Source organism: Quercus robur, chromosome 8 (assembly GCF_932294415.1).
Source record: "Quercus robur chromosome 8, dhQueRobu3.1, whole genome shotgun sequence".
In the NCBI taxonomy this organism is placed as follows: Eukaryota; Viridiplantae; Streptophyta; class Magnoliopsida; order Fagales; family Fagaceae; genus Quercus; species Quercus robur.
The window spans coordinates 17,178,776-17,190,685 of record NC_065541.1 but is presented as its reverse complement, the minus strand read 5'-3'; the positions used below and the strand labels follow the sequence as shown (position 1 = coordinate 17,190,685).

The 11,910-nt window shown below is 34.2% G+C and overlaps 1 protein-coding gene across 1 annotated transcript; it reads right to left on the bottom strand.

The window, feature by feature from the left end:
- Positions 1–6,180: 6,180 nt before the first annotated feature.
- LOC126694819 (G-type lectin S-receptor-like serine/threonine-protein kinase At4g27290) lies at positions 6,181–11,291 on the bottom strand. The gene is made up of 7 exons (XM_050391326.1): positions 9,806–11,291; positions 8,043–8,177; positions 7,730–7,875; positions 7,450–7,660; positions 7,090–7,327; positions 6,862–7,012; positions 6,181–6,658 (listed from the first exon to the last, which is right to left on the bottom strand). The coding sequence occupies exons 1-7, from the start codon at positions 11,061–11,063 to the stop codon at positions 6,350–6,352; spliced, it is 2,448 nt and encodes an 815-aa protein (XP_050247283.1). The 5' UTR covers positions 11,064–11,291; the 3' UTR covers positions 6,181–6,349.
- Between the last annotated feature and the right edge of the window lie 619 nt (positions 11,292–11,910).

The following is an 11,910-nucleotide window of genomic DNA, read 5'->3' as shown; positions in this document are numbered from 1 at the left end:
ATCCAACAATTAGATTTTCAAAATTCACATCTAATAAAAAATATATAAGAGGAGTTTGAAGGGTTTCTTTCCAAACTAATTTTGAGATAAACCTTTTCCATTGAATGCTATGTTGTGTAATATATAATTTTTGAATTATAAAATGGTTATATGTGCATTTCAATCAAGGTTATCAATACAGTTTTGTACTGGTTAGTATAGAAGATATTTATAATATCGATACTATGAATCCGTTTGGTTAGGGAATTTGGGAGTCTAACAGTGCATATTTAAAACCCTGTTAGGGTACTTTTTTTTTACACCTAATTTTATTTGGGTACCACCTATTTATTTTCAAACACCACTAATAAGTTATTGAGTTTTCCCAAATATTTTTTGCTCTATTATTATGTTAATCACAAATGTTTCATATCTCATTATATAAATTGGGTTATAATACAAACTATCACAAAAAACCCCAAAACTCATATTTTATCCAATTTTATTATCATATTCTATTTAAAGCCCAAGAATACTTATGCTTGGCAATATTTAAGAAGCCCATGATTCAAGTCCATGGCAAAACAATTTTATCAATGGAATTCAAATCCATGATCAAAGCCCAAGATTTAAACACATGGCAATTTATTTATCCAAAGCCCAATTCTCATTGGCAACATCAAAACCCAATTTTCATTGGCAACATCAAATCCCAATTCTTATTAGCAATATCAAAAGCCCAATTTACGTTGGCACTATTTAAAGCCCAATTTTCATTGGCAACATCAAAGCCCAATTCTCATTGGCAATATCAAAAGCCCAACTTGCGTTGATACTATTAAAAGCCCAAGCTAATTACTTGACACTATTCTATCAAAAGCCGAAGGTTATTAAATACTTGACAAAATACTATATCATAATTATTTTACTTAAAAGTCCGATAATAAACAATACTTTGAAATTCTTAAACATATTATTACGATATTACAATCTCATGGAATTTATGAATTATCTACTCTCAAAACCCATGGCAATCATCTTATAAAAGCCCAAGGAAAGTTATGATTGTTAGACCCATGACATATATTCATTGTTATAAACCCATGAAATGCATGGACATCATTTGCATTGCGATATCCATAATATACGCCTTCGACACTCATGGTAAACATTCAAACCCACAAGCTCATCATTTAAGTTATGATGCAATTATTAGAAACCATGAACATTATTGCAACATGGAATTCATCAAAGTAAATAGTATTTACAAAAGTATTTTGAAACTTGTCCTATTGTTTCAAACATTACAACTAATTGCCCAAAGGCCCATTGCAAGTATTTATGAAAAAACCCAAAAATATTTACTAATAAAATCCATGAGGAATGAAAGCCCATGGCAACATGTGCACACAACCCAGCCCATGTGAGCAAGCCCAAGCAAAAAACACAAGCAACTAACCAAAAGGCAACTAGAGACTCATACAAGGGAACCAAGCCTTTGAGAATGGACTAAGGGTTGTCCCATCAATTTTCTGCCACCCTCTGCCTGACGTGAACAGTGCTCAAGGGCTGTCATATCAGCCAAAGTCAAAAGGATGAAGAGACTCCATGATCTTCCTCAAGACTGCACCTCCAGCGGAAGGAGAGCTAAAACCAAATTATCCAAACTTCAATAAATTGATGCTATAAATGTTAAAAACGATCAAGACATGATTCATGTACTAAGCCCATGAATCATAAAGGGGAAAATTTGGGAATATGTGGTTTAGAGGGCATAAAGGGATCTCCAGCGGAACCCCCTAAAGTAGACTAGAACTTGACACTTGGCTTGGGGTGTTGAAATCTTACTTCTTGGGGGACCAAATCTCAGTTTGCAACATTAGGATTCATTTTTGATACACAATAATTAAGCTCAGCCCCGAAAATCTATGCATTTAATGCAAAAAACTTTAAAATCCCATCATTACCCAAAGAAGCAAGACAACCCCTCAAAGTGGATTTTTCTACTTCTGGTCAAAATCTCAGGAAATTTAAACCTTGATTTCGTCACCCTTGATGAGTCATGCATTTTTGGATTCTTGTCAATCGATACTTCTCTAAAGTTTTATTATAAAAACATGCACACCTCAGCCCATGGGGAAGGAGGAGGCCTCTCTAAAGATTTTTGTCATTGACTACATTCTATAGATATTGAGCCCCTATTAAGCTTCCCTTAAGCTTCCCCAAGCTATTTAGAGCTCACTCACAACATTTCTCAGCCTATAGTCACCATAATACCAACATTCACCACCTTGCTTACACCTTCCTACTCCATAAACGTCCCATAATTGATCAAAGGACAGCGACCCTCTCTGAAATTTTGGGTTTGTTTGCTATCTTGCTCATGGTTTAGCCTCCCTCAAGCTCACCACTAATCATCCTTAGCCCACACTCATCTAATCTCAGATGTTCTCTCCCCCTTTTCACACAAACACAACCCATAAATATCTCTCAACTAGTCATAAACAGACCACTCACAAAAAATCCTTGATCTTGGTGTTAATCCCATCTCACTCACTCAAAATAGCTCACATTCACCTCATTCATGCCTTATAAACACACACTCACCAAAATCTTAGCTTAATACTTGCTGCACTGAGCTGGGGATCTCTCTCTCCCTTCATTCCATCCTATTTTTCCTCTTTTATTTGTAACAATGGATCCTTTAATCCTTGTTTATTATTATTATGATGATGGATATAATGTATTTGTAACAATTGAATTTTTCCCTCACATTGATGTAATGATGGCTAAAAGTACTATAAGTTCCCCTAACCGAGACACACAAGGACCCCCAGGACTAAACATTTTCCTAAATTTATTTAATCATTGACTGCTGGACTCTAAGTATAATTTCACCCCCACCGCTGAAGATAATACCGTACCGCTAGAGGACTAATTTGAACTATAACGCCGTAAAAAGACTAATAATATAACAAACTAACAACACTAACGTGTTTATTATGCTTTATTGTTGTCTTCTTGTTAGGGTATAGCCTTATTCTCTTGCTTGGGCGGACTTACACCATACCGATAGCCTTTGGGCTTTATTTCAAGGGCCCATCGTCGAGTTTCAGCTTGGCTACCCCATATTCTATTTGGAAACATCAGAAATTTTCCCCTCAACAAACCCAAAACACTATTTCACAACAACAATTCTTCATAGTTCTTTTTTTTTTCAAACACTCATTTGAAATCCAAAACATTGTTTCACAACATCTTATACAACAAACACCCATATCCAGGACAAGAATAACCATACTCTCGTCTTGCTTCAAATGCCAAACTATTCTAGATTGTACCGGCGTTTCCAAACAATTTGGCTGAAATGACTCGAAATGGACCAAAATTTAGCCCAAGTGGAATGAGGGGGTGGTTTTTTGTTCTAGTTTGCTTACCAATATGGTATTTTTGGCCATTCATGCCGAAATGGAATAGAATCCATAACTATGATTAATGGCTATTGGATTATGATAAATTATAAAGAAATACTAGTTACTTAACAAATTTGATTAGTATAGAATGATATATAAATTAATAAACATTGAATAAAAGAAAAATAATAATAACTAATTTATAAAAATATTGTATACACAAGTATTAGATTGATCTTAATAACAAAAAAAAAAAAAAAAAAAATATATATATATATATATATATATATATGCACTTATTTGCTTGTATTTATCATAACAAATTTTATTGTATTTGCACTCATTTGCTTGTATAATTTTTTTTTTTTGAGTTGTATTTTATATGAGATTAAAGGGTTATTGACCCAAAAAAAAGAAAAAAAGATTAAAGGGTCAAATGCTGAAGACTAACGTTGTTGTTCTGGGAATTTCAGTTGATCAAATCAAGACATGTCAGGCGAAATTTCAGGTGAAGGTATAACTTTTTAAAAATCGGTTAGATTGAGAGTTTCGTGAGCAACTTGTGATTAATTCAGTCAAGCGAATTTCCTAACTTGAGAGAAGGTTATTGCTTTCTTCCTTCCTATCCAATTACCCCTCGTATATATCTTACAATACCCACAAAAATACCCTTCAAATTCTTAAATTGAAGAACTAGAGAACCACCTATTTTCCTTAGGACAAATACTCATTTTAGTCTCTACCTTCACCCTTTCATATTGCCAAATCCTTAGATTGGAGACCCAAGCCTTACACACATGGAAACCTTGAGTGTTCTTTGTTGATGTTTGTGAATCATTAGAGCAATCCCTAAATCTTCAAGAAGTCTTGGGAGTGGCCTTGGTCTTGTGGTTAGCAGCTTAACTCACAGAACCAATGGCTAGCAAGGAGAAAAGATTGGTGCAATCAATGGTGGGTAAGATTAAGAAACTCAAATACATTATCATTTACATAACTTGGAGGGTTTGTAAGTGGGACGTATTGCAAGTTTGCAACTATCCTTATTAGTGAAATTGGTCGATGGCTTGATGCTACAGGTGCCAAAGAGTCTTTTGCCCAATTTGGTTTTTTTTTTTTTTTTGGTAAACTCTTCATGGTGTTTGGGTGCCTATGATTGTTTTGGAACTCATTGTTGTGTGTGTATCCATCCATATATCAATTGGCTTATCAAATTAACAATAGAAGGAGGAATTTTAACCCTAAATGTATCTATTAGAAACACGAGAAACTGCAAAGTAGTCAAGCTATAAGGCTCTTAGCAAAAATTGGTAAAACTTATGTATATTTTTTAAAGTATAGTAATTAAATTCAAATACATGACTGCATTGAATTTAATTATCATTTTTGGAAGTATAACCGTGTTTGTGTTTTATTGGTCAACACAAAACATGTATTTGATTTTAATTTGGGAACCTAATGACATGTACCTAACAACAATGACAATGGGAAAAGTGAATGATTAAACAGGGAAAAATCCTTATTCTCCACCCCCTCCTAAGTTCATTAAAAAAATTAATATATTTGATTGATGAGTCATAAAATAAGGCAATTCTAGGTTTAGGTGGTTGGTTAGTCAGACTAGAAAAAAAAATTTTGAATTGAATTTGTGGATTTACCTTATTTAAGTTATGTACCAATAAATAATTTTTAGAGGGGTAGTGTAGAAGAAATAAAATCATATATAAATTATAAATGTATTGAAGTGAAGTCACGTCTTCACTATATGAAATATGACTATTAAGCAATAATAGCTTGGCATTTTGAATTCAATATGAGAAATATATATATATATATATATATATATATTTTTTTTTTAAATTTTTAAATCAATCATTAGATTATATATTAAAAGAATAGTATGAAATGAAGGGCATTTCCGATTTTATCTGACCTATTGGAAGCCTACAAATTTTTTTCAAATTCTTCAATTTTGTAAAAAATATATATAGAAACAAAAGTGATTATACTTTTTCATTTTCTCTATATTAAAAGGACTCAAAAAGTTAATTATGGCTTCAAAAAATGTCTAAAATATCCTCAATCTAATTAGATAATTCTTATTTTTTTAAAAAATAAAAAATAGGGTTAAAATTATAATTCAGCAAAATTAAAAAAAAAAAAAAACACTACTAAAGAAACTTTTTATCCCTAAAAATTAGCACACTTTCTATCTAAACATATCTCACGTACTTTTGATATATATATATATATATATATATATATATTTTTTTTTTTCCTAAAAACTAGCATATACTAAACCCAGCAGTTTACTCATTTTCACATCCTAAATTTTAATTTCTTAAAATTCTATTTTTGTGTAATCTCACTAATAATAGATAAATTCAAATTGAAAAATTATATTAAACTCAAAATAAATAGTGATCATAATTGTATGGCTTTGAGGGACACATGGTTCATCAAACTCTCGAATTCCATTATTTAATGGCATTTCTACTAATTCAGAGGAAAATTATTGGTATGCACTAAAGTACAAATCAGCGAATAAAGTGGCAACACAGAGGGTCCGTTTGGATTAAACTTATTGTTGTTGAAACTGAAAACTAAAAACATTGTAGTAAAATAATTTTTAAATGTGTAAATAGTACTGTGGGACCCATTTTTAATATTTTTTAATACGTGAACAGTGTATGCATAAACAGTGCATATACTGTTCATAACAGTAAATGTTGTCTCCCAGAGTCAACAAATGCGGGCAAAAAAAAAAAAAAAAAAAAGGAAAACGTAAAACTGGAAAACGTGGACGCAGGATTCAGTTGAATCCAAACGCACACAAAATAGAATGTTCAGTATGAGAGACAAGATATAAAGTCTGAACACTAGAGTAAGAGTTCCCTTGGACCCTTGCTCTAAAGTCTAAACCAAAAGAGTTGTTAAATCCTGAGCAATGTCATGTCATTTTACCGTCCCTCTAATAATGTCATGGAAATTTCATTGGTTGAAACTGGCTCATGCTTTGTTGATGAAGAATCTGCTATAGGTTGAGCCTTTTCCGAATAAAAACCAGGCTGCCTGGGCTTAGGCAATAAACTCTCACTGCTCAACATCAGAACCACAGATGATATGTCTGGCCTATCTTCTGGTCTTTGTTGCACACATAACAAGCCCACATGAATGCAGCGTAGCACTTGATCAGATAGTGTGAACATGTCGCCTATAGATTTATCAATCAGTTCCATTGCCTGATCTTCAATCCATAATCTCCAGGCCTGAAATAGGTTGAAACCAAATGTATCAGTTGTTAAAATGGACTTGTAATTGGCCCTGACTATTGCTGGATTATAAGAATAACAGGGGCATTGTATGATTGATAAAGAAGGTTATTCAAATATTTGCATAGGAAACTATACTATTTAAAACTGCAACTTCATTTGACACAGTATATTAGTACAATAAAATTCTTCATGCTTACAAGTCCAAGAAGATTAAGGTGGTCATCAAAGTGGCAAAATTCCTTGTTCCTTTTCCCACTCACTATCTCTAACACTAAAACTCCAAAGCTAAAGACGTCAGATTTGATAGAGAATTGTCCATACCCCGCATACTCAGGAGACATATATCCACTGCAAAATGTCATTGCTCAGTGAAAGAAATTTAAAAATATCTAGTATAAAACCTATAAGAAGTTAAGTATACTTACTGCGTTCCAACAATTCTTTTGGTCTTGGCCTCGGTTTGATCTCCCCCAAATGTTCTAGCCAAGCCAAAGTCCGAGATTTTTGGGTTCATGGTATCATCTAGTAGAATATTGCTAGCTTTGAGATCTCTATGGATAATTCTGAGTCTAGAGTCTTGATGAAGATAAAGAAGCCCCCTCGCAATGCCACCAATAATGTGAAGGCGGTTATGCCAATTCAGTAATTTGCTTCTTGTATGATCTGACCAAATTTATTTTCATGTTAGCATTGTCCTAGCTGAATTCTCAACAAGCAATTTTATTAACAGAAGATAACAATACTAAACATGAATGTGATGGAGTTTGAAAGGTCAAATCTCAAACCAAAAATAAAAGAGTCCAAGCTTTTGTTAGGCATGTATTCATAGATTAACATTTTCTCATTTTCTTGAACGCTATAACCAAGAAGCTTCACAAGATTGCGGTGTTGAAGTTTGGCAATTAATAAAACTTCATTTTTGAACTCGTTCATTCCTTGTCCCGAATTGGTGGAGAGCCTCTTTACAGCTACCACTTGCCCCTCTTGCAGGGTACCCTAAAAATCAAAAGATTAGGAAATTTTTCCAAAGAAGATAGCTTAGCTAGTTAGGATATTTTTGTTTACCTTATATACAGGTCCAAAGCCACCCTCTCCTAATTTGTTGTTGCCCGAAAAGTGACAGGTGGCATTAGCTATGGTCATAAAATCAAATACAGGTAACTCCATGTTTTCATTCCCACCTACATAGTTGTAATTTTTCCTTGTGATTCCTGAAATTATAGGAGATGGATTGGCATGAATAATTTGAATGGTATTACTGAATCAGCTAACCACCTAATCTGATGCACTTCTAAGTTTAAGACTTTCAATTTGAAATTTCTGTGGTAAAATCCATTGTCATGCATCAGAAATTATAAGTTCATGTTTATAGCTTTACCTTTGAAACTAATTTTCTTCTTCCATACATATGATATTACTCCAAGTATAAGAATTCCCATGACTAGTAGTGCAGAGCCGACTATGATTCGTACTTGTTTTATTTTGCTGGAATGCCTGTTTTTCTCACTATTATCTGAAAATGAGAAGTAGAGTCAATGAATGAACATATATGTGACTTTTGTTCAAAATTCCTTAAATCACAATTGAGTTGGAAACTAAATTCTGTTGTTACCAGCTTCATAAGTACCTGCAACTTGCCAGTTATAATTCTTGAAAAGAGAATTTATACAGAATTTATCTTGAGCTTAAATAGGAAAAAATAAGGTGCATAGAACAGTAGGGCCCAATACCACAACATCCTAGTTTCTGTGGAGCCACCAGGTCTCTCCCAATTTAATACTGTTTTTAGAATTCTATATAGCTTGCAGTCATGTCAGAGTTCCCCAAGCAAACATCCAAAAATTATTCATTAGTGTTGGTTCTTATCCAATTTTCTCCCCAAACCCCCACGTTCACCCTGAAAGCATGGAGGACTAGGTTTGAATGAACACATGCTAGCATGTTTGAAAAGAACCAATTGCCTGTCAACTCAAACAGAGGACAATAAAACCTAAGCTATGAATTGGATAGGAAAAATAAGGTGGATAGAGCATTAAGGTGCAAAACCACAAAATCCTAGTTTCCGTGCAACTACCAAGTTTGTTACAGTTTTCACACTGTTATTTCAATTCTATATAGCTTGCAGTCATGTCAGACTTCCCCAAGAAAACACCTAAAAGGTCTTCTTTAAGTTTAATAAATTTTGTTCTTATCCCCTGAATGAACATATGTTAGCATGTTTAAAAAGAACTAATTGCCTTTCAACTCAAATCAGAGGATTGTAATCCAAGCTATGAAATGGGAAGTTATGGTTGGTTGGTGCTTGAAGGTGTTTAAACTATTAAATAATTTGGAATTCTACTATGGTGCTTACTTCATAGGTTAGGAAAGCTAACTAAAATGTGTGGGGCATTGATAGCTTTCTTTGAGTTTTTACCATTGAAGAAGAAAACCCAAATTAAACCCCTTCCGGCAGCTGTTAAATTCCAGCACTTCAAGAAGTCAAGTTGCATTTAAAGTCCTTTCAATTGAGGCCTAGCTCTGACTAAGAAAAACCCGGCTGGTCTCTTACCCTATCTTTGGGTGGAGGACTGGAGGGAGATGGGGGGAATGGAGAGAAGAGGAATGATACAAACCTTCCATGTAGTACTAGAGTGTAAGGAAAATGCAAATGTAATAAGCAGTGCTCCTTTCATAGCAAAAATAAGAAATTTTCTTGTAAGTCTCCTATTATTTACTTTTTTAACCCAGCAAAAGGGAGCTTTCATAGCTCAATTTCAGAAGAGTCTTATGCAAGCTGGGGAATCCCTTCTCTGTAGTTTGCAAGAATATTAGTTAGTGAATTGTAAGGGATTAGGCCTGATGGTTGGTTATGAATTAGGACAAGATGGCTTAGATTTTCTATAGCTGCTAGATACTGAGTTTGTTCTATAAAGGTGCTGTGCCTTCAGCCCAGTAGTGGCTTGTTCTAGCCTGTATTGCTCTTCTTTCTTTGAATCAATTCACTGATTCATCAAAAAAAAAAAAAAAAAAAGAAAAAAAAAAAGAAAAGAAAAGAAACAATTGAAAACCAAGCAATTTAGGCGTTCAATATGTCCACAATTTATAATAAAAGAGCAAATCCAAAGAGAGCAAATATGAAATAACAGGAGTAAAAAGTACCTAGTTCTGAATTGGCCAGCCTTATGTATATGTCTTGGCCGTCCTGGTCTACTCTGATATCATTCAGGTTACCGAACCAAAGCAAGCAGCCACTTCCTTTTCCCCTGATATCTAAATTTGAATATGCTGTGCAAGAACAGTTTTTCAAACACAATTTCTCACATTCCTCGAGGCTCATGGTTATATTAAACCATGAAGAAGATGTGTCGGGCAATTTCACATTTGTGAATTTCAGGAAGCCATCTCTATTGCATTCCAATGGAGTCCTTCGAACACAACCATCAGACCAATCTACTGAATTCCAATTTTTTGGAGATTTGGATACAAATCCTTGTAAGCATGCACATACTGGAGAGCGATTGGTATTGCAGGTAGCATATGCACCACAGTAGGCATAATTTTCACACTGATCTACCTGGGATGTAGAGTAGATCTCCCAGCTGTGTGTCTGGTCCCTCCATATGAGCCGTCCCCAAACACCCGATGGGTAAAATACAAGTCTTGAAAAGACTGAACTATTCACAAGTGTATACACATAATATACCTCAGTTTTGTTCATCACAAATTCATACTCGAATACTGGATTTGGTCTTAAACGAGGATATCCTGAAAAACTAAGGCCATTCCATGGCCCTCCTCTAGCCTTTATTTTATCTCCCTTCATAGAAACTTGCTGTGGAAGCCCATGAGTATCTATCCGTAAAGAAAACTCACCTTTAGCAGGATCGTCTGTGCTTTTCCAAGATGTTAAAAACCAGTCTCGACTTGTTACAAAGTTCTTTCCCAACTTCATTCCTGGCATCAATGTGTCGCAAGGATAATCAAAGCTCTGCCACAATAAGTTCTCCAAGCCATTGTCATTTCCATCTTTCACAATAAGATTTCCTGAATCCAACAGCTTTACTACTGGACTTGCTGCAGCTCTCGACGTATTGGATGACCAAACAGTACTATTTGTATTGTTAAAAAGAACAATATCTCCTTCATTTGTAACCTTCAAGACTCCTGAGCGATTAGCAATTGGAGTCTCTCTATTGGCTACCCATACAACTGCGTCAGTAGATATCCTATACCATATTCCCAAGTATCGGCCTTTTGAATTGCCTGGACTGAAGAATCCCAGTTCAAAGGTTCCACCAGCTGAAACTAAAGTCTCACCGTCTCTGATGGAATGGCTTGGAATGATAGTGTCTATCGTAGCAGAGAGCCTAGAGAAGGATAGTAAACAGAACACAAAAAGAGGTTTGGTTTCTAACATCGATTGTCTAATAGTCGGCTTCTTTGTTCAGAGAAAATATTGTGAAATAATACATACACAAGCCCCTTGCAATGCATGGAGTAAGCTATACGCATGAAAGATGTTTGGCCAATTCAACGGCGAAGCCAGGGGGGCGGGCGGCAATAAACTCCTTGACACTCAAAGCTTCAACAAAAACTGCTCCAAAATTTTCTTCACTTGACATAATTATCAGAAGAATTTGCCCCCCAATATTGAAAAAACAAATAATGACATAAACGCACTCTTAAGTCTTAAAGTTCCTAACTTCAACAAAAATAAAGTTGCTAAAGCTCCTTGACACTAAAAGCTTTCAGCTTTATCTTGACCCACCTAACTGCACTTAATTTTATTTTATTTTATTTTTCGGTTTTAGTTAAAAGCATACCTTATTTATCCCAAATTTTATCCTTTTTCACGGCATTTCAAATTTTCAATTAGTGGATCATATATTTTACACAAAATACTAGCAATGTTATGAATATTGATTCGGTGTCTATTCTGGTTTCTTTGTTGGAACGGAATATACCGATACCGACTTGATATTGGCCTATTTCAGTGTACATTCTAGAATAATCACTAATATGTATAAAATAGTTATTTATATTATAAATATTCAAATTGTTAAGAAAATACAATGTTTGACATTTGGGAAAAAAAAAAAAAAAAATCCATTGTATAAATAATGCACCATCCAACAAAGTAGAAACTTCCTATTACTTGCAAAAGTTTCCCTCCAACCCACGTAAATGTTATCTTTCTCTAGGAGAATTTATTAGTTTTCACTTTTTACCATTCCTTCTTAATTAGGGTGGGTCATCTTTTGAAA